Here is a 23080-nt window from a genome sequence, read left to right as displayed (position 1 = left end):
GTTTTTGCAGTGCATATGTAAAACTTGCCTGATTCTCTATGTTAAAAATTATACTCAGTGGTCTCAGCTAAACGGTCACTTGTTATTATGCAGAAAAAGTTCACTGAACTTGTGATTAAGAGAGATTCACATCGTAGCAGAAGAGTTGTGGGAACATCCTCTGTGCCTTTAGGGGGAGAGCTTTCCAAGAACTGAAAAAAAGGACTTTATGATGTCAGAAGGATTATCTTGGGTTTGGCTTTTAGATTTGGAATTTTTAACAAAGCCCTAAATTTACATTAGTTGTTTAGAGGAGGGATTGATGTCTTATGAAACTAAATGCTACAAAGCTAAGACTAAGAAACCTTCACATAATTTTTGATCGGCTTTTGAAATAATTCTAGTTATGGAACAGATCTGCTCCAAAATATCTAGATTATTTTGGAAGCCGAATCAGATGCGGTGGTTGCTGTTTTTGCCAAAGTATTTAATTAGAATTAAAGTCAAAGAGATATGGTGATAGATGTATTCAAAGGTAGCAAAATGCAACTTTATTTCTAGAAGTCACTCTCTTTGGATCTTTTGAAAGCTGGATTCTATGAACAGAGTAGTCAGTATCGAGCCGCAGTAGATGGCACTTTTATAGGGACATATTTAACATTTTATTTTAGATTTAAGAACTTTTTAACAGAGCCTGTAGTTGATGGATGTTATGTTACAGCTGAGTTTGTAAAATCTGCTCTGCGTCAAATTCAAGGCCATCGTTGTCTTCTGGTCACCACATCTTGTTGGAAAGTGTCGCAACTCTAATATTTCTTTGAGGCCAAAGCACATTTGTTAGCTGAAGATCTGTCACTAATTCGTGGTCTCTAGAACTTGGATATTGAAAAAAAAAATTGTGCCATAAATTAGGATGTCATATACTAGTTGCTTGGTGTATGACGGAAACAAAGGTGACTGTTCCCAGAGATCCCATCGTGAGTACGCTCCAGGGAGACGACTCCAGCCTGAAACTGTTCTGCTAAAGTAAACAATGGCTGAGGATGACATATCACATGCTTCCTCGTCTGTTCCTCCTCCACTCTGGTCTTATTCTTCTGTCATACTGTATAAGGAGATAGCAGATTTTCAAACCTTGATCCCGTTGAACTCCAGGCAGACTGTCTTATCAGCTCCAACAGTTCATTGTCTGTTGCAACTGATTCACAAGCTTCTTCCTGTGTTTGTGGTTCCCAGTGATGGTGTTCCAGGAGGTTTTCTGTCTTTCTTTTTTTTTTCTTTTTACAAACAACACCTAAACCTTTTCAGTACGTGTGTGTTTTTTTAAGCAAGAAAAATACAATTTAATTCAGATATTTTTGAGTTATAATCTTTAAGAGATGTCTTTACTTCCTTTAAATTTAGAGGTTTAAATCTACTTTGGTTACTATGCTATACAAATTTGGGAAAGCCCAGATGGTGATGTTATGACTTTGCAAGTTTAATTCACAACATTTTACACAAACATGCCTGTTTGTTTAGTGTAAAATAGCACTTCAGACACCGCTTCATCTGACATCATGGAAAAAGCATCAAAACAAATCTGACAAGACAGAAAGAAAACTGTGGATCTCCACAAGTCCACTGAGAACAGTTTCTAGATGGCTTCATGAGGAAAGAACAATATATGGAAATATTGAAGCATCATCCATAGACATCAGCTAGGAAGTGGATGCTTTGGCAAAATAGGTCTTCCAAATGGACAACAATCCTAAAAATAATGCCAAATTAGCTACTAAGTGGCTTAAGACCAACAATATTATCAAAAAATAGGGTTTAACTAATGAAAATGTGTGTGTGTGTGTGTGTGTGTGTGTGTGTGTGTGTGTGTGTGTGTGTGTGTGTGTGTCAAAGTCGCCCACAAACCTGACTCAGTTATGCTAGTTCTGTCAGGAGGAATGGGCCAAAATTCAAGCAAACTACTGTGAGATGTTTCAGGAAGGAAACCACAAACATTTGACCTAAGCCATGCAATTTATAATTCTACCAAATAGTCAGGAAATGTATGCAAACATCTGATTTCCAAGGAAACATGGCAAGTATCCAAAATAGTCTCTCATTAAAGTTTAGCTTGACTTAACAAAAGACAGTGAGAGAAAATGCAATGAGTATGCTCATATTTGATTTAAAATGTAGTTATTATGGCGACGTCTGAATATTTCTGAAGATAAAAATAAATAAAAACATTTTGCACTGACCAGTGCGGCCGCTTTCTCCCTCTAGGACTCTCAGCAGGTGGTGGAGTCCTTCAAGTCTGGCTTTGAGCCCCCGAGCGACGTGGAGTTTGAAGACTACGGTCAGGCCATGAAGAGGACGGTGTCCGAGAACAGCCTGTCCAACTCCAAAGAGAGCAAAGAGAAGCCTGCCGGCAAGAGCAAGCCCAAACTGTGGCCTTTCATTAAGAACAAGAACAAGGTAACGCACGGAGCTGCACTCAAAAGCCTCACTCGTTTCGATGCATTGTTCTCTCCGGGAGGGCAGCCTGCTCTTTTTGGAGCATACTGTGGAACAAAAAGCTGGAGGCAGCTCAGATTTTCTTGTCATTACCTGAAAATTAATTAGTATAAGTTAGACTTTCTACACTAATTGCAGTGCATCATTTTCTTGCATTTTTTTCTTTAGTGCTCTTCGATATTTGTTCACTATGTTAAGCTCGTGAATTTTCTTTTCTAGTTCTTTGTTACTATTGCCATTTTTGGTTGTTATTATTTGCCACCCGTCTCCTCCTCCCACTCAATCACCCTCACCGATGTTGGGGCCAACCTTTTTTTTTTAATATAACACACACTAATGGATTTCTATCTTTGCTTAATGGGCGGACTCAACTGGCAGATGATAACCCGCTGTCCAATCTTAAGTAACACTCTCCTTTTTACCCTTTTCGTTTCCACTGGTCATCAGTTTCATGAAGTTTTCCTCTGGTTATGGCTTATGAACTCTAAATCTGACCTTTGGCTGTCTAATGGGCTGGTAGCACTGTTAATATTAAAGTAGCCAAGAAGGTAATTGAGTAATTGAGTGTATGTGTGTGAGTGTGTTTGGCCAAAAAAATCATAGCAGGCACTAGTGTAATCTACTCCATGTAACCTTATGGAAAGACATTTAAACTAGAGATGCACCAGTCTGAGTTTTTGTGGGCAATGTCTGGTTTTTGTAAAGCTTTGACCTGCTTATGAAGAATTTAGATATGATTCTTATTTTTTTCTAGCCATCCAGCTAGCTATAAGTAAGTGGTCATTAACTATTCAGTCCCTCCAGTTTTTCACGACTGCACAATCGTGGAAATTCATGTAACAGCAACAGATACATAACTATTTAAAAATTTTGTGCAAAAATGATCAAAAACATTGGTACTAATTTGGAAATGTAATTTATCCTGGGGGAACATTGCACTAAAACATTAATTAACATTTCTGTAAATGTACCAGAATTTACCAAAATGCTATTTTTCATCTGTCGTCCCTGGACAATGAATAATTTCTCTTGCTAGAAACAAAGGTTGTACAAAAACAAGGTTAAAATGACCTAGCTACAACAAATGTATCAATAAACACAAAAAAGTACAAACAGTAAATACAAAACAAAAGAAACCTGCTAACTCCCTCCTGCAGGTGACAGTATTTCTTACTTCTACCACCGAGTCCTCAGTCTTACTTGATCTCAAGTTAGTTCTTTATAGACTTGGCAAGAAACAAAAGTGACATTTGCTGTCATACATTAGGGCAAAGTCTCCTGATATCAAGCTATTCAAGTGTTCTAAAAAATAGTAATGTTTGGGGATTAATGAGGAAAAAAATAATTGCAAATATTTCTAAAGTAGCATCGCAAAATCACATTTTGATTGCAAAAAAAAAAGCACAAATAATCATAAAATTTTGGAGGCACTGACTGTTTATAGAAACAGAGGTGATTTCTCACCATTGGCCTGAAAAAGTAATGAACAGTTGCATTTACCAAAATATTTGTGGTCAGCATCAGTATCTCTAAACTTTGTACATTTCTTAGACAATGTTCTTTGTTACCTTAATTCCATAATTTTTAAATCTAGTATCCAGTATCATAAATGGAGAGATCGAAATTTAAAAAGACCAACCAGTCTTCCTGTAATTTGCTGAAAGTCCTGCATTATCATAAGTGAATGGTCAGCACAACTTTAATTTTAAACAATATTCTTTCATTAAATAGCTTGGTACAATCTCGATAATGCTGAAAATTCACCGGTTGTTCTTCACTCAGTAACGGGATTTTTTTTTTAGCCTATTAGCTCTTAGCGACGGCGCGTTCACCGACCAAAAAAATGTAGACTTTTGGAGTTTGATAGGTCGAGTCAAGCTAGAAATCAGTCTTTTCTGATCACAAACCAATTTCTCGGTGCATCTCTAATTTAAACACAACAAATATCTGCATGCAGGCATAACAGACACACAAAAAGAGCTGTAATTTCTTCTAATTGTAAAGAAACAAAAGCAGTCTTTCTGCGTAATCTGTCTTTGCATGTGCATTATCGTGTCTAGAGCCTTGTCACTGCTTCATCGTCTCACATCTGAACCAGTTGTTCTGAGGTTTGAGGATGGAAAAAGGCAATTAGCTCTGTCTCCTGATGACCTGATGAATTCAGTGATGAATTTCCTCTGGGATGTAGTAATTTACTCCTTCTTGATAGAAGAAGAAAAAAAAAGCAGAGAAAGGATCTCTAAAATGGATTCCGGCATGCGCTTTGATTCAAACTCTTTGCTTTGTCGCAGCTGCTTGCTTTGCACCCTGAACTCACGCTGATCGTTTTGTTCTTTTTAACAGTTTGTCTTTTTTTGGTTTTCTATGTTTTAACTGTTAATTTGTTCCCACAACATAAGCACTCATACAATGGGTTTGGCATTCCTTTGGTTGTCTTTTACATTCTGTTTGGCTTTTTTTGTTGTTGTGCGTTTATTTTTTAATATTTGTAGGAGGCTTATTTATTTCGTTTTGTGTTCCCTCCTTTTCCTCCTTTGTCTGTTTTTCGTTGGATTCTCGTCCCCTTCTTCTTCTTCTTCTTCTTCCATGTTTTTCTTCCTTCTCCTTTTCGAAACGGCTCCCTCTCACACTCGTAGCTTATGTCCCTGTTAACGTCCCCCCGTCAGCCCCCACCTGCCCCCCCAGCCTCATCCCTGCCCTCACCCTCTGCTGTTCCCAACGACCCCCAGTCTCCCAAGCAGCACAAGGAGCCCCTCTCCCATCGCCTCAACGACTTCATGGCCTCCAAACCCAAAATGCACTGCCTCCGGAGCCTGAGGCGAGGGGTAAGTGTGTGTCCAGTGAGCTTTGTGCATGTGTTTATATGAGTGGTTGTGTGTCCACACCTGTACCTGAGCTCCGCACCTGCTGCACTGCATGAGCGAAGCGATGCAAACCTTTTTCAAACCCGCTGAACTTTCTCCCATTTTGTTGCGTTACAGCTTTTTTTTTGTTTGCTTGTTTATCGTAATTAACTAAAAAAAACAAAAGTTATGGATGCTTCTGAAGTAAAATGTTCCTAAAATTTCAAAAAAAAAAATTTCCACGAACTTAAATCTGCTTTTAATTTGTATTCAGCCTCCTTTATACTAATACCCCTAAATAAAATTAAGTCAAATCAGAAATCAACTACTTAGTAAACTGCAAAAACACAAATTCTTACCAATTACCTTATTTTTGGTCTAGTTTCTATTGTAATTATCTTAGCAAAAAACAAACTTACATGCATCTTTTCAGCAAGATATAGGAACTTGTTTCAAGTAATTAATTCCTTAATATTGATTTTCGAAAGTACTAGTTCCACTGGATTATTTCACTTATAACAAAACACTTTGCACCATCTGTTTCACAGTTAAGCCCTACCTTAAGTTATAACAGTTATAACATGAAATTTCTTTCATGTGTGAAAAATTACAAGGGTTTGAATATGTTTCCCAAGCTTTATTATGCCAGTTTGAAAACAATGCAAGCTGAATACGTATAATTTGAAAACAACTGTTGAAACTATCTGACAAGAACTTTGATCGAGTAAGTAGCTTATCTCATGCAGTGCTCAGCTTCACTTGCGTGCTTCTGTGGTGCATAGTTACGAGTCCCCGTTACTCATCTGACTCACCGACAGTCTCTTCATCTTGTCCCCTTCACATTTCATATTAACTGCTCTCACAGCGACAGACCCTCTCACCTTTCCGCTGCCCCTCCTTCTCCTCCTCTGACAGAAAGATGCAAAACGCCTGAGCCGTTCCTGGCAGTAGCATGGAGACTGAAGTGGTTCCCCCCCACCTCCTCTGTGCTACTCACTCTGCAGTCTACGTTGGAGACAGATTGTTTTAGTTTTGCTTTGATGCACGCGATATGAAAGACAGAAAACAAAGAACGTGAGTTTATGGTAAGAGTGGAGTGATGGAAAAGGGCCAGGAGAGGGGGTTTGGAAAGGCTGTTAGGTGGGTGGTTTTTATCAGCACCAACCCGGTGTCCTGGTTTATGTCGCCACCAGTTCCTGTTCTACAGTCCTAGCTGGAGCTGCAGTGGAGATACTGGGTGACGGTCACTGGGGAAGGTCAGAGTATACTTTCCTGTCATGCGACCACTCCCTCCCATATCCAGCTCTCCCTGATCTCAGGAACAAGGTTGTCGTTTTTAATGTTCCTTCCGGGCAAACAATTGTCTTTTTTTTTTTCCTTTGCATGTGTTCGTGACTTTAAAGGACAGCGTGTACCCACAGTAAAAACCTAAATGCAAACATGACCTGGAAAAGAACAAACGTGGGGCAACAGGCCGGTTTGTGAATATCACTGAGGAGGAAATGACGGTAGGGAGCGCAGAGAAGAGGGAAGTGTGTAGTTTTTCTGACACTGGGCGCATGTAGCAGGAAGCGCACGTTCTTCCGAAAGCGGAAGTGCTGCAACAACTTTCAAGAAGAGAGATTTTAAAAGAAAAAGATCAGAGATAAATTGCAGGCATTGTTTTCGGACCTCTAAATGATCGAAGTAGAAGGCTGAAGGTTCCTGGGGATGCTAGAAGTGGTTAAAGGAAATACGTTTTTCAGACTTTCTCGTCTAGTGGCAAGGTTCAATATGTAGCGACATGTTGAATTTAGACTTTTTTTGTAACTGAAAGACCTTCTGTTTGGGAGAAAATTAATTAAGGAAAGGTGTAAACTAACCCTTGGAGGACACCTTACAAATTTCAGTGGCAGAATCTGTGCTAACATTTCTTTATAGCTACAGCTGTGAGCACACTACTTGTTCCAAGCTTAACTTAGAATCAGCTGCAGCATCCTGCAAAAGTGTTCATACTCCAACTTCTTCAAATGTCATCACCTTACAGAAATACTTCTTATTTCAGTGAGATCTGCTATGATCTACAAAAACAAATTAGTGTGTTATTGTGACATGGAAGCAAATGGGGACTTGCTTTCGTATGTTTAGTTCCTTTCATATAAATATATGTTCAGTATGCTAAATTTAGAGACATCTGGGTCTATGAGCTTTGTACATATAAAGAGTGAAGGTTTTGCCAAGCTCGCCACAAAACAGCTCAATCAAAAGGAATAAAGAGCATCCATGACCCTCAATTTGTCAAGTCTTGAATCTTATATTGCAAATTTAATTATAGACTGTGACTGGGTCATTCTTACATATTCTTATACTTTGATCTAAACCACTAAATTGAATGTAAAACAAAATCAGGTATGTGGTATAAGGTGACAAAATTGAGGAATAAAGTTATAGAAGTATAAATACTTTTATAAGGTGCTGGATGTTTCTCTTGATGTTTCTTGTTAGAAGGGTAGTTCAGCAAGGTCTTTGTTAATTATTTCATTTAGGAATAACAAAATGTAGCCCTGTGAAGCACAATTTGTTCTAATATATGAATATAATAGCTTTCCATATAAGTCGTGTGATGGGACAGTGTAGATCCATGCAAAACCTTTGTGAAGCACTGATGCCAGTTGCCATTTGTCAATCCATTCATCACTTTTGTGGGCTGCTGCCTTGTACATGTTGCATTTATTTAAATGTTTATATGAAATAAGAAATATAATTTTTCTTGCCTTCAGTGCCATTAGAAACATCTTTTTCATAAAGACACCTGTGTGGAGAAATTTATCAAAGACAGATCTAGCTTCAACCCCCAATTCTAGTGTTATTCAGTGTTTATATGAAAGTCAATAGGAACGATTTGGCTTCTCTACCCGCTTCCTGCAAGGAGAACACAGTGTTACACTGGAGATTAAAGCGCCTGTGGAGGTGTGCTAGTTGTGCACAGTGGAAAGATGTGCACCCCCTGCAGGAGAGTCCTCTGTGTGCTGCATATTAAGCTATCTAATCCATCCGCTGTCACTGCATGTTTGTTGTTACGGAAGTAGAAAGAGCAGGTTTGTGCTTTAGGAACCATCTCATAAGGCAAGCAGTCATTAAGGTCTTGTTTTCCTGACTTTAAGCTTTACTCTCTCTGACTGCCACTACAGCAGCAGTCCCCACGCTCGCTCATTTATCACAAAGAGCTCATGAAGAGGACTCTGGGTCAACCCACATATGCTTTCGAAGCAAGGCAATATATTGTAAGTGTGCGTGTTTTGAGTTTTACGTTAGGAGACAGTGAGTATCCCACCACGTTTATACATGTTTGCAGAGAGAGCGAATGAGTATTGAGAGCGAGCGTGTGTGTGATTAGTAAGGCCACACGAAAAGCAGGCAGTAGCCTCTTTTTTTCGTTTTCTTAAGTGATGTGAGGAGACCGTTGGTCCCAATTAATGAGGCAAAACTACCTCACAAAGGAGGCTAGTGTCTGCATCTGGCTCCGTGTTCATCACATGGCTGTGTCACGTGTCGGGATCGAGACGAATGATCGGAGAAGATGGTGATCTCATCCCTCATCACATGTTATCAGCTTGGGGTGTTGAAGTGTCCTGCAGCTGTCTCGGGGGGCTTCCCCCCCTGCTCCGTATCTGTAAAAAGGGGTCAATTCACAAAGTGTCGCAAGCACCTGAGGATGTGCGGAGATTGTGGATGTGGGGATGTGTGGCTACCACTATCCCGCTCAGGATTCACCAACTGTGTGCTAAATAAACGTCCGGTGGAGACGCATGTTTGGACGAGGTGTTAGTCACACTTTGGATCTGGGTTCAGCACGCAGTGCCAAGAATTCACCCCTCCAGGGCTTTCTGTGTGCCGGTGTCCCATATTACAATGATGCTGTCTGTCTGCAAAAGCCATGATACACTTGTATATATGTGTCTGTCTGGAGTTTAACATACAAATTAAAATTTATGCTAGGTTGCACATTGATTGCTAATATTAGCAGCACTTATTATATAATCAGTTACGGTAAAGCTTCAGCATGTAATAGGTTGTCACTGAACAGGGGAAGCAAGACAGATGCACTCTGAAAGCTAAATTTCACAACTTTTTATCCATGTAATCCATCCAAATTTTAAAATGCCTGTCAACAACTTGCCTTTTGCATTTCCAATGAGGTCATAATTTATCTGGTTGCTCATACTGTTGCAACAATTGCCGTTGAAAAGTTTCATGTGCATCATGGGCAAAAATTGCTGCTTAAATCAGGAATTTAGATGTAATGTGTGTTACATTTCAACGACAGTAACATAGTTAATTAATATAGTTTGGCCATCATGCGTAATGTTTCTGATGTACTGTGAAGGCTCCCTGATTATAATATTAAAAACCTATTCCCCCAATCAGCCCACCACTATGATTGAAAATAAACCCTAGAGTAAACCCTGTCATGTACAATTGTGACTTAACAAATTTGAATCTGAGCATGCAAATGTTTTAAATGTAGTCTGTGTCTGAATCTTTTCATTTGCAATTCAAATGCGCCTTTAAAGGCCTTAAAATAATATATTCATGCCGATGGTGACGACATTGAAACATTTCACCAGAACCGCAGGCGTTTTAAAACTGTAAATATGACATACACAACGTAGATTTAACGACATCCAGAAATCTCTTGGAGTATGTGAGAGCAGTTGATGCGTGTGAAGGTAAAGGCGAGTCTTCCAGGGCTTTGCAGTGAGGATCGTAACAAGCCATTCCAGCTGGATGACTTGATTAGAGGACTAATGAGAGTGGACCTCGTCAGTACACGAACCTGTAACAGGATTACAAGTCATCTGCTCCAGCTCTACCAGCCAATGTTACCCCGCAAAACCCCAACAGTACCTGCTCCAAAGATCACTCAGCCAATCATATATACATATTAAAGCAAAACAACTTTGAGTCAAACCCTTTCTCTTTTTTTTCTGTTAATTTCAGTTCATAATTATTCTCATGTGTAATTTAATTTTTCTTCCCAACAACTGTGAATTTGACCAAGTCTCTCCAGCCTGTCTGTGTTCATTTTCTGCCTCCATGTCAACACGCAGACCTGCTAATGTGAACACTGGCTTTTTGGCGCCCTCTGCCGTCCCCTCTGTGTCACTACATCAACAGTCTGTCGACAGACAAGTAAAAGAAAAAAAAAAAAAACGAATCCCTTCACCTCTGTTTACTTCTCGTCTCTGCGTTTGCATTCATCTGTCATCACTTTAAATTGATCTCACTGTGCATGCTTTATGATGTAGGTGAGGTTCCCCCCCTGCTGTTGTACCTCTCATGTTCCATTAATACATCAATGTTAAACTTCATCACTTTGGAAAAGAGAGGACAGGCTTTATAAGTGGAATCATTTCTGAAAGGGCTTATTTATGTCACAAGTGTGTTTTTAGTAAAGTCAAATCGTTCAGTGCTCTCTTTCCCTCGTGTGGTGCAGTCTGGCACAATACAGCATTATTATGACATGAAGGTAAATGGTTTTTTTTGCTTGTTTGTTTTGGGAGAATAAATGGCTGTGATGTTTCACTTGGTGCTGACGTTTATCTGTTGTCTCTTTCTCCCTTCCTGCTCTCGCCATTTTTTTTCTCTCTCCTGTCCCTTCCCATGAAGCTTTCTCTCAAGCTGGTAAGCATGACCGTATAACTGCACGTTCCATTAGAGGCATGACCGAAGCACGCATGTCACCTCCCCGGCCCTGTAACAATTTAATAATTTACGTTTTGTTGTGCTCCTTTTGTTTTTGCTTTGAATACGAGTAAATTGTGAAATTAATTTGCACATAACCGTGAACCTGAAATTTATGTCATCTGTGTGCTATTTTTTATTTTTTTTATCGTTTTTGTGCTTTTTTGTTTTGTTTACGTTGTGGTTGTGTTCTCGTCCTGTCTCTCCTGAAACGTGTGTCTGTGGTGCAGATCACACTCAATTCCCACGTCCGGAGTCTCATTGAGGTGATCACATTTACTCTGTGTTTTTACCCGTTAGTCTGCCCCTGTAATCCTCACTGTCCGGAGCAAATTGCTAGATCTCCGTAACAAGTACTAATCCGACTGAAATTAGAAGGTGTCGTCTCATGTTCTCACACTGCATGCCGGTACTTTTGTAGTATTCCGTTTCTAACACAAGAATGGTGGGCATGCTTATGAAGAAAATCAACTTAATTATAATATTTCTGTGAATGAGATGCTACTTTCTTGGCTTAATAAAACAGTTTTGGGAAATACTTTTTCATTTCACTTTTAACGTCTTCGGGACAATGCTTCCCATTTGACAAGTCACTCCAGACAAGAAGCACAGATACAGGGAAGCTAGTCGGAATTTATGGAACTAAATTTATTGCAAACCCGAAAGAAAAACCCGATTCAAGGCCGCAAAAGACCTTAAACTGAGGCGGAGGGTTACCTAGTTGCTACAATAGCATTTTTATATTAAATAGACCTAGTTGAAGGCCAGACGTAAATCCGATATTCCGGAATATTTCACAAGACAGTAATGCTGCTATTTTCTAGATGGACTAAAGTGGTCAAGTTATGCCCACAAAAACTAACAAAATGGTAAAACCCGAGAGTGATTCCACAAACCTTTGACTAAGGGGTAACAGACAAACCACACTTTTCAGATTTTTATTAGTATAAATATTTGAGCATCGCTTCTCAGTGATGAAATACTTTGTGTGGGTCTCTCACGCAGTTGTAACATGACAAGAAGTGGAAGCAATCAAAGGTTATGCAAACTTGAACTACACCCGATGTCACAACTATCATTTTAATGTAATGACTTCCCCAATTTTGCTAATGGGACAAGTTCCATAATTGTTCCATTAGCAATTATGGGCATACAGGCGTCCATTCAAATTCAGGACACCTGAATGCTAAACATGACACTGGGGAGTTGTGAGTGTTTTGTACAAGACTATTGAGAAGAAAATGTATTTCCCAAAAAATGTTACCTCTTCCTTTAGACTGACTTCAAAAGGGAATCCAGTTTCTGTGAATGCTTTGGGTTTTTTGATTTCATGCAAAATGATCGAATCAACAGATTCAGTCCAAAGAAAATGTAAAATCACCAAATATCTCTCTTTAGAATTAGCACATCGAGTTAAACCACATCTTAGCATTTTCTTAGCATTTAAGATTTGTGAGCTCTAATTCATGAAGACGCATGGCGTCCCTGCATGATGACTGACGGATGTTTGTTATGTTGCATGCCGGGTTAAGTGTTGCATGGTGATACGGGGAGGAAGGGTAAGGTCCCTGTATTGATCTAGCTGCAGTGTGTAGCTCCAGCTGCCTCAGAGAGACCCACCACAAGCCTTCACCTCTTCAGTCCACACTGAATCAACAGTGACAGAACTATTTAGCAACCCACCTTTGCTTATAGGACACTTCTGAGTCTTGCTTTATATAACATTTTACAGAGAAACAGAACTTTAGCTATTCCTCTGTAGACGATGTTAAATTGTTCGATCCACCTGCATCTTTATCTTCTCTTCCCCTTAGTCTTCCTGGTCTAAGCCACTAGTCTTCAACCTGTGGCTCCATGGGCCCCAAGTGGCTCATTGGGTCTTCCACAACGGCTCTTAACTTTAGCTTGAATTTATACAGAATCAATTCATTAAATTAATGTTGCAAAATATAGATTTAATAGCAAATGCTGATTTTATTTGTTTTTTAAGTAATAAATTGATTTTCTATGACAGAATGACACTACAAATACTGGTGATATTTATTTTAAATCTAGTTTTTTTTTTGTCATCAAGTTGGAAACTGTGCTTTCTTTCATTTTTCATAAATTTCAACATCCGACATAAGTATTCTTTTCTGCAAGTTTGTTTTTATTTTTTTTTTAAAACAGATAGAAGTTTGGTTCTTTAAAAAATTATGACGAATTTTCAGAAATTAATAGTTATCAAAAAATATAAGTTGTTTTTTAAAAAAAGAGGTCTTTTAATTTATGAAAAGTTAAGTGATCTAAAGCAGAGAACATGCCATTGTAAAAAAAAATTCCCCAGCATTTATATCGCTTTATTTTTTTAATGTTTTATTAGCTTCATATATGGATCAAAATGAATCTATCCAGGATAGTTTGACAGAATGTTCTCCACTGTGACTCATTCTGCAGCAAAAAAAAAAATAATAATAATAATAATTCAGACTGGAAAACATCATAAAACCTTCTACACTCCCTTAACCTCCACATCAGGAGCATTCGGTCCCGTCAGAGAGCAATCACACAGTTTGAAACCCAATAGCCAACTCACACTTCCGGAACATTCTCAGAGAGTGCTAGATTAGAAGTGGCGACTGAACAGGTGAACGGCCTCAAAAGCCTTTTCACAGGCAAACATTTAATCTCTAGTTCTCAATGTGTTAAAGAGCGGCTGCAGTATCTCCTTTTACTGAGACGTGTAACTGGACCAGAACTTAAAAGCGTTGCCTTTTCTCGGGTTTGGTAAATGGACACACTGCATCTGTCTAGACAAGGTCACTCTGGAAACAGCAGCTCACAAATAGCAGGCTGTCAATTTGTCGTATTTCTTACGAAAAATTTCTTACGAGATTTTATGTCCCCTTATCTTTTTGTCCCCCTTTTTTTCCTTCTTCTTCTTGTCTTTTAGGGATCTGGACCAGAGGATTTCAGTCATCTGCCACCAGAGCAAAGGAGGAAGAAGCTGCAGGGCAAGATTGACGACCTCAATAAAGATATTCACAAAGAGATGGACCAGAGGTTTTTATTTTTAATTTTTAAAAAAAAAAGAAAAATATATTTGAATTTTGAGTCTTTTACCCATGCGACAATGACTTAAATTTGCTTCTTCCTTCCCAGGGATGCACTGACCAAAATGAAAGATGTGTACATAAAGAACCCCCAGATGGGCGACCCGGCCAGCGTCGACCCCCGGCTGACGGAAATAGGCCAGAACATCGAGAAGCTCCAGGCTGAAGTGCAGAAGTTTGAGGTTAGTCCAGAGCCAGATGCAGCTCTCAGCTCTCTTCAGTGTTAATGTTGGTGGAGCGGGGATGTTTGTACATTCAGAGCAGTAAAAAAATGAGGCGCTAAAGCTGGTTTTGGTCCAAATGCTAACCTGTCCATATTAGGACAAGATGTGGATGCAGACTGAGCGGTCGGCAACAGCTTTATTTAAAAAGGGAGCTGGTTATTTTGAATCACCATACTGCCTTGCAGGAGTATGCATAACTGTTTCAACCTCTTGTCATTGCGCCAACAGAAACTTTTATACATTTAGCAGAGTTGGGTAGTGACTAGTTTATTCAGTTACATTTGCTTGAATAACTTGTACTTTTAGAAGTAGTTTTATTCCGCTGTACTTGCTGCTTTTACCTACATAATATTTTTATGAAGTATCGCTACTCCTACTTGTGTAAAATTTCTGGATAGCGCCCTTGAGTCAGTACATCTGTTTTTCAGGGGTGGTTAGCGGAAGTAGAGGAGAGGATGCCTTCGAAGAGCGACTCACATCGTAGAAGCGGACTTTACGAGCCTCAGAGCAGCGTAGCAGTGAGCAATAACTGTGCACAAGACAGAGAGAGGTATGGCATATTCAGACAAACATGAGTTCTGTGCCCAACAAAAATGAGATGAAGCTCTTTTTTGTGTGTGGTAGGAAACTGCAAATGTTTTCACTGTATGTTTAATGTGTGTGTTGGCCCCTGAGCAGCCCGGATGGCAGCTACACAGAGGAGCAGAATACAGAAACTCAGGTCAAAGCCAACATCAACCCCAACCCCAACCCCAACCCCAATCCCATCCCCACCACCATGCCGGACGACGAGGAATTCGACGATGACGACGAGCCGCTGGCCACCATCGGCACCTGCAAAGCGTTGTACCCTTTCGAAGGTAACATGCCGCCGTAAAGTATGAGATATAGTTTGGGGATACACACACATGACCGGTATTGGCTAGATGCTGGGAAAGGCCTGCCATTTGTGGAAATGATCTAAGTTTGAAGGATGTGGACAAACTCGATTCCTTCGACCGAGGAGGCGGAGGGTGTGATGTTTCTGTGGAAATGTGTGGAGGAGGGATGTGAAAAAAAAAGTACAGACACTTTTCTCTTCCTCTTTTTCAAACCGTCCTGAGCTGTTTGGTACAAAAATCCCACTTGGTAAAGGTGAAATTTTATTGGCTTCCTTTCACGACAAATGTTAAATTCTTCCTAAGAGTGAAAAAGAAGCTTAAGTCATCTGAAAAAAATGATGCATCTACTTGTAGTTGGTCTGTATTATAGACTGCTGACATAAGATCAAAAAGAAACTTTTTGCTGTTCATATTAATGGTTACCTTTATTTTATGTTTCAAATGTCCTGCGTTTGTGTGTGGCAACCAATTCTAACCCTTCATGCCTTGGTGCAAAGTCTCATTGTGTTCTCTTATTCAAGTCCAGCATTTCAGCAGTAAATTGCCTTTTTTGCGTTTTTATGGGTATAACATAAAGCTACCAAAGCTTAACTTTCTCCATAAATATCTATTTTCAAAGACATTGAAGTCAATTTGGAACAATTCTGTCTGTTTTAGTTCCATAAAAGCCTGAAATGCTGTTAGCTAAGCAGTTCTTACTAACTTTCAAACCTCTCCGCAATGCACATGTATTTATAGGACTTTTATATGGTAGACCACCACAAATTACGAGGAAAATTAGACATAAGCATAAAAGTGCATTATAAATAAATCTTAAAAAGTGAGGCTTTCATTTGCTTTCACCCTCCTTTGATTGTGATAACGCTAAATAAAATCATTTCCTTTATAACTCAACTGATTAGAAAATAAAGTTTGAAACGTGAGCATTCTATGAATTAATTATTAATTGGAGAGGTGACCAAGAAGGTTTTGGGAATTGCTTTTCCTATTAAAGGCTGCAGAAAACGTGAAGTGGGGTTGAAGATTTAAAATGGCAAAATGGTCCAGTCAAAGTCCAGACCTACAGTAGGTTCCCACACTTTTCAGATTTTCATTAATGAGAAATGCCATTGGGAAGTGAACCTTCTGCCCAATCTGAGGTCCTCAGCACTCTGGAGAGGTTTTCTACCAGGATATCTCTGTTTTTGACTGCATTCATCTTTCCTTCAATTGCAACCAGTCGTCCTATCTCTCCAGCTGAAAAACACCCCCATAGCATGATGCTGCCACCACCATGTTTCACTGTTGGGATTGTATTGGGCAGGTGACGAGCAGTGCCTCGTTTTCTCCACATATACTGTACCGCTTAGAATTAACACCAAAAAGTTCAATCTTCGTCTCATCACTAAATGTTTTATTTAAACACTCTTAAGGAACACGATCTTAATGCTAGATAAATCAGAAGCTCTTGCATAACTGAACTGGTGGATGTTATGCCATTCCATTGCAAACTGCTGCCAGTTTTGTTTTCCTCTATCTCATGCTCAGAGAGCCGTTTTGTGTTGATTAGTTTATTAATGTTTTCGGATGCCTTTTCAACTAAACAGTTTGCCGTTTTCCTCAGGCTTAAAGGAGCTGACGTCCACTTTGTTTCTCTCCTTGCGCAGGTCATAACGAAGGCACCATCGCCGTGGCCGAGGGCGAGCTTCTGTACGTCATAGAAGAAGACAAAGGAGATGGCTGGACGCGGGTTCGGAGGAACCAGGATGAAGAAGGATATGTCCCAACGTCCTACATTGAGGTCAATCTGGAACCGAATGCCAAAGGTGCTATGACGTACATCTAACTCGGCAAGCTCACCCTGTGACAGATTTTTGTTGTTGTTACTTTAATTAATATCTTTCTATTGACTGGGTCAAAGATTAGAGATTGTTAATAGCCGCTCGGAAAGATGCACTTCCCGTCTTTCCCGTCTCCGTAGAGGGAAGGACCAATCAGATTTGTCTGCTGTGCCTCATGACAGTTTATGCAGGGAGCGTGCCTTTTAATTCTGTGAAGACTCTGAGGACAAGGCACACATTTTCACTGCAGTGCCACCCAGTGGTCGTACAACACGAGTCATGACACCTCCAGTCAAAGTTGTGGGACAAAATCAGCTGCTGACAATGATCACTGATACATTTCAAACACAAACCTCTTGGTTACACTTGAGCTAGAATCTTAAATGTTAGAATGTGGACTTGAATTATCATAATATTATTCAAGGGGTCTGATTCACCACCTGAAAGACCGTCTGAATCGTGTTCTTGTAACTCGCTGCACCCAAACGACAAACATGCTCAATGTGCAATCAGACAAAACGCTGTCGAGCTCTGCTGTATTAATTTGATGTCTTCAGTTACTTTCTGTAGGCCGATAAGTAATAGAAACACAATAAAATCCGTGACCTCAACTCTAAAAATGTTGCATGCCTTTAATATTATAGATGCTGGCACATCAGGAAATGTAAAACCAATTATTGTTCCCAATGAGGGATTATTTTATAAGAATAATAATCCAGTTTCCTGCATTTTTTTTTATTGCTCTTTTTCCACATTCTCGATTCACTTTTTGATAACCGTATTGCTGGCCTGCTCTGGGTCTTTCTCTCCAGGCCAGTGGTAAAGGAACAAAGGAAAAAGAGATCAGACGCTCTCAGCTCTATGGTGAGACTGAGCTGAGGTTGCGACTTTTTAAAGCTCTGTGGTGTCTTGCATGGGTCTTCTAGCAACACCTTCTGTCATTCCACTTCACTGCCACATAATATTTCGCGCAACATAACAGACTGACTCCTTCTCAGATTGATGCAAAGGCCTCAGTTTGGCTTTCACAGGGTTTGTTATAGCATTTTTTTTTTTTACCAGAGAGTTTTTGAAGAGTGTTGCATGCTGCAGCATCTGTGAGTGTTTTGTCATGACTTGGAGTTGGCATGTTGTGACAAAGTGCGATGGCTGCTTACTAGCGTAACCTCACGTCAGACAAAAGCTAAATAAGGTGATGATTGTAGCTTTATGGACATGTCTTTGGTCGATCTACAGATATTCAGTGCCTTGTTCAAAATCAAGTCATACTTTTTCATCCTGTTTCGACATTTTATCACGTTATCACCAGGGAATTTAAACCTTAAACACAAAGTAGTGAAAAAATGGAAAGTGGAAGGAAAATTATGGTTTACAAAATTGCTTTTGCAATTATATCCAACCTCCCTTGACAACACTTGAGGCACGTCTTTTGCAGTCAGTTTGAATCATTTTGGGGACTAGTCTAGTAACGTTTTTAGGTAGTCTCCTCTGTCAATTAGCTCAGTTTCAAGCAGATCAAGGGTCACTGCCATTTTTAGATTGTAGAGTGAGTTTGGGATTTTTTTTCAGCCTAATTCGAGTTAAAACTGTGTAACTTTAATTTTAGTTTTTAGTCCACCCAGTGCGCTGTCTGATCTTCCTGGCTCTTTTTCTTTATCAATGTTATCCAAAAAACCTTTTATTTAAGGTAACAGTTTAAAGGGGGATGAACGTAAATGGATGCCACCCACAATTTTTTATATGAATATTTTTTTCATCCAGTTCACAAAATCTGCATATTAATAAAATATATTACACTTTGTGGTGGTAAAATGGTAAAATGTGGAAAAGCTGAATGGGTATGAATAATTTTGCAACGCACCACACATTATAACTCACTATTATTACTTTTAGCAGTTTCACATATACCACAACGCCTCTCCTATCCATATTTAAATATTTGGGATCTTCGAGTTTTTCCTTTAAGACTAACTTTCTTCTTTTTTTTGTCGTCTTTTTTTTTTTTGTTTGTTTCTTTGTTCGTTTGTGTGTATTCTCCTTTCAAATTGCAGATTCCTAAAAGTGAGAGGCTGGCAGAGGAATGGCAGGGCAAGCAGCCGCGGAGAAAACCACGGTGTGAAAAAGTGAAAGATGGGCTCAATCTTTAAAGAAAAAAAATATCTGAGAAAGAGAGAGCGATGGATGATAAGAATGCCGCTGAAATTCACAACACAAACATTTTGACAAAAACTTTTTTTTAATTATTATTATCGGCAGCGTCGAGCTTCCTCCGCTGAACAAAAGAGATCGGTTTTAGCTCTCATAACATTTTCTATTTTAACTCCCCCCTACCACGACTCATTGGACAGTACACAATTTCATCCTTGGTGTTTTACAGCAGAGCTTTGCTTCTTAATGTCACTAACTCTGCTTGCGGCCATGAAGAGGCTTTTTTTTTGGCATCCTCGCTCCTAACGCTGCCCCTTGCCTGGCACTTTTTTTCTCTCTCTCTCTTCTGCCTAATTTCTTGTGACGCTCACAATTACGGGAAAGCGTGTGGTCAGAAACAGGACGGAAGAGCAGCAGGAGCCCGAAGGGGAACGTTAAAACACAGCCGCACGAAGCCGTAAAGTTCCTAAAACAACTCATCCCAGTCTCATCGCCTTCACCCTTCACTCCTTAAAAACGTCTTCTTTTTTAAAAAAAAAAATTCAACCACTCATTTTGCAGGTTTTATCCAAGCAGAAACAGGAGGTGCTGATCACCTTTTTTTTTTTTTTTTTGTATTTCTGCTTTCTTTCTTTGTTTTTGTGTCAAACCACGTTCAGGTTCCTGGGATCGGCTGGAGGCCCGTCACTCTCACCCCACAGTACTCATGTCTCGTCACTTCTGTGTCTGTTCCTTTCTCTGACCACACCCTTTCGTTCCCACTCTCCTTCTTGCCCCCCACTACCCCCACTCAGGCAGCTCAGGCTACCTGTCTCACAGCTGCTTCGAGCCTCCCCCGTCTTGCTTTTTTTTTTTAAATGTTATTTTTTTTAATTTGCCAAGGCTCGGGGCGTGTGGTGCGTTGCGGTGCATGCTTGCCCTGTCTTCCTCCTCGCCCCCCTCTGCTGGCGGCTCGGAGAGGCGGCTTACGCCACCCCCCACCCACCCACTCCGTCCTGCTGCCGCTGCCTCGAGCCTTTCTGTTCAGTTTAACCCTCATTGCCTGGTCACACTGTTTAAATTAACCTGAATGCTACTGTTTGGGTTCAGTGCCTGTGGTTTTTCTAAAACGTTTCTTTTTATATATATATTTATGTACATTTCCTTTTTGTTTGTTCAAACAGCATGTTTTCCTTGTTTTTAACCGCAAATATGTGATCTTTCCCGCCTCCTTCTCCCAGTGCTCCAAAGTGTAATCACAGATGATGACGTTAGGGAGCCATAATGTTGTTTTCTGACTGATCTTACACATAGATAGGTTACCTCTTGTGAGTTTCTGTCCTTTTCTATTTGTTTGTAAAAACGTAATGCGACTTGTGGCTAGTTTACAGTCCAATACCCTGTGGGAAATGTCTCTGCTTGGTTTAGGCAACTTAGAAAAAAAATAAAATAAATCCCCGCTTCTACTGTATACGAAGATGTACTGTGATGAACATTTTCTTGAGACTGAAGTGTGACAACATACAGATCATCACCTGAATTGAGCCTTAACCGGGTGGGACGAAAAAGATGTAGTTGGATTTGTTTAATACGATGAAGGTGTCTGTAGGCATGGGCCGGATTACTGGTGTCAAGGGATGCCGTGGTTTTTGAAATCTGCAAACATTTAGCAACATTTCAATGGTTTAAACTCCTTTTAAAGACTCAGGTGGCTTAAGTTTTCTCCAAATATGACAAGCCTCTCCTCTTCACCATGTCCTCCAGGCTGTCGCTCATCTGACTGGGAGAATTTTACTGCTGTTTTTCTCATACTTGTCAAGTAGATTCGGTTCGAATGGGGACAAAAATTGGAACATTTGTTAAATTTTCTGCTGGTGCAGTTCGCCTTCACACTGCACTGTCGAAAGAAGCAAACCTGTTTACCTCCTCACCTTTGGTGGTGCTGCACCACGAGTCACTGAAGGAAATTACACCAAAACGTCTGAAGACGTGAGCGTCGCAAAACAAAACCTCCTTCACAAAATGTAAATAAAAATGGAATGGCGTCATATTTTAGTGGTTGAAGTTCATTTCTGTTTTTGCTAAAAGACCAAAAGCCATTTCTCCCGCTATCGCTAGGCTTGTGCATTTGTTTTGGTTGTTTTTAGTACATGTGCATTGGGGTCAAGAATGTGGTATTCTCAGTGTTCTGCTGGTTTAGGACTGGGTACGTTACTTTTGCCGTTAGATCAGGATCGCTTATTCATATTTGCAGATTAGCTGACCCCCAAAATTTCTGAGAGCCTAACCAAGTGGCCGTAGAAGTATTTTCTGAATTCATTTCACTTTTTTAAGCACTCGACATGGCGAGGTGATTCTTTAGCTGCGTCACACGTGGGATATGCAAAGCACACAAGAGCTCCGTTGTGTTTTCAGTGTCAAATACACAGTAAGGTATATTTTACTCCACTGAAATAAAAGCTCATTAGGAAGACACAAGAGCACAAAAGAGTTTTGGATAAAAGCAATTAGATCATGCCATACATTTTGGTTACATCTTATCAGAAACTCAGACCGACCCATGCCTAACTCTCAGACTGGAAGACTACAACTTTTTCCCCACATTCAACGGCACATAGTGTACAAGATTTCAACTTTTTCATTATTATTATTTGTTTATACTCTTTGAGATTCTTCCTCTTTGTGTCTTTTTTTTTTTGTTTGTTAGAATATTCTGTTTCTCATCCCACCTAAATGAGACTCCTCTCGACAGCAAAGATAAAGCAAACAGTCCCACTGTTCTGCGTTCTGTTCAGCATCCACCTACCGCAGGTTTTCATAAACACTTCCCATGTGGAGGAGTGATTAAGCAGACCTATAAATAGGCTCCCACCCTCCCCCATCTCATCACGTCAAGATTTTTTCCGAGTTTATTTTGCGTCTGTGATAAACGTCGAGAGCGAAGTGGCGGATTTACGGCAGCGATCTGCCTCACCACAAGTCTTTTAGCCCTCAGAATCACCTGCCTGTACAGAGGATGTGACATGATGGAGTCAGAGAGAGTATATATGAATTTATTAAAAAGGAAAAAAAAAAAAGTTTTAAAAGGAAAACATCTATTTTAACTATATGGAGAGTCTTACCGCGGATTTATTTGCTTCGACTAGTAAGACTTCTTTTTTTTTCCTTTATGAGACCTACCAAATGGTGTGTTTTTTGCACTTTTTCATTTGTGTTCCATTTGGTGGCCCCATGCTTGTTGTTTTGGAGCACTGAATAATTTGTATTGTGTTTAATTTTATGTGCCAATTAAATATGCCTGAAAAGAAAGAACGATGTGCGTGTTTTTCTTTTCTCTTGGCGATGCGAATACGTTCGTCAGTCATTACTGCGCTAATGTGCATCTACAACTGTGTGTTTGAGAAGTCACATTTTTTATACGCAGATAAAGTCCGATTATTAGGCTTTATGATGTCAAAAATAATAAAAAAAACTAGGATTATTCCAAGGAGCCTGTTTATTCTTTTAAGACTTCATTTATGGAATGATATCTCAGAAATAATGAGTTTAAGGTGAAACCCAGAACAGAGAAACAGCAAATAATAATTATATTGATAAGCTGCTCTGAGGAAATAAAGGTAATTTATGTGAATGAGTGTCATTTAATTAATAAATTAGTCAAGGAGGTGGCTTTATTTACAGGCAATTTTAAATATTTGAAGTGAGTCGATCCTGCAGATTTGCTAGTTGCCTACAAAATGTTCATTTTCTTAATTTTTATTTTAATGAATAGATCTCCATAATATGTAACAGAATACAGTAGCCATATAAACTGACTGGGTCTACTGCAGACAGTAGTGTGCTTCACTTTAATGCACAAAAGCGTCTTATTGTATCAAAGCAGGCTTTGTTATTTTA

At 39.6% G+C, this 23080-nt stretch overlaps 1 protein-coding gene across 20 annotated transcripts in view; it reads left to right on the top strand.

Moving 5' to 3' along the window:
• Positions 1-22492, top strand: part of fnbp1 (formin binding protein 1) — a 66587-nt gene extending 44095 nt beyond the window's left edge. For 4 of the 20 annotated variants that reach the window (XM_023338842.1, XM_023338843.1, XM_023338836.1 and 1 more), the window contains 10 exons: positions 2242-2433; positions 5109-5297; positions 8486-8578; positions 10965-10979; positions 11270-11305; positions 13972-14081; positions 14181-14313; positions 14784-14905; positions 15022-15215; positions 16883-17862. In XM_023338842.1, coding sequence (XP_023194610.1) covers positions 2242-2433; positions 5109-5297; positions 8486-8578; positions 10965-10979; positions 11270-11305; positions 13972-14081; positions 14181-14313; positions 14784-14905; positions 15022-15215; positions 16883-17061 — 1263 coding nt within the window. In that variant the 3' untranslated portion in view covers positions 17062-17862. The other 16 variants (XM_023338849.1, XM_023338850.1, XM_023338854.1 and 13 more) reach the window with 14 other exon arrangements.
• The last annotated feature ends 588 nt before the right edge of the window (positions 22493-23080 follow it).

This window comes from Xiphophorus maculatus, chromosome 8 (assembly GCF_002775205.1).
Source record: "Xiphophorus maculatus strain JP 163 A chromosome 8, X_maculatus-5.0-male, whole genome shotgun sequence".
Classification (NCBI taxonomy): domain Eukaryota; kingdom Metazoa; phylum Chordata; class Actinopteri; order Cyprinodontiformes; family Poeciliidae; genus Xiphophorus; species Xiphophorus maculatus.
This window is presented reverse-complemented; position numbering and strand designations above follow the sequence as displayed.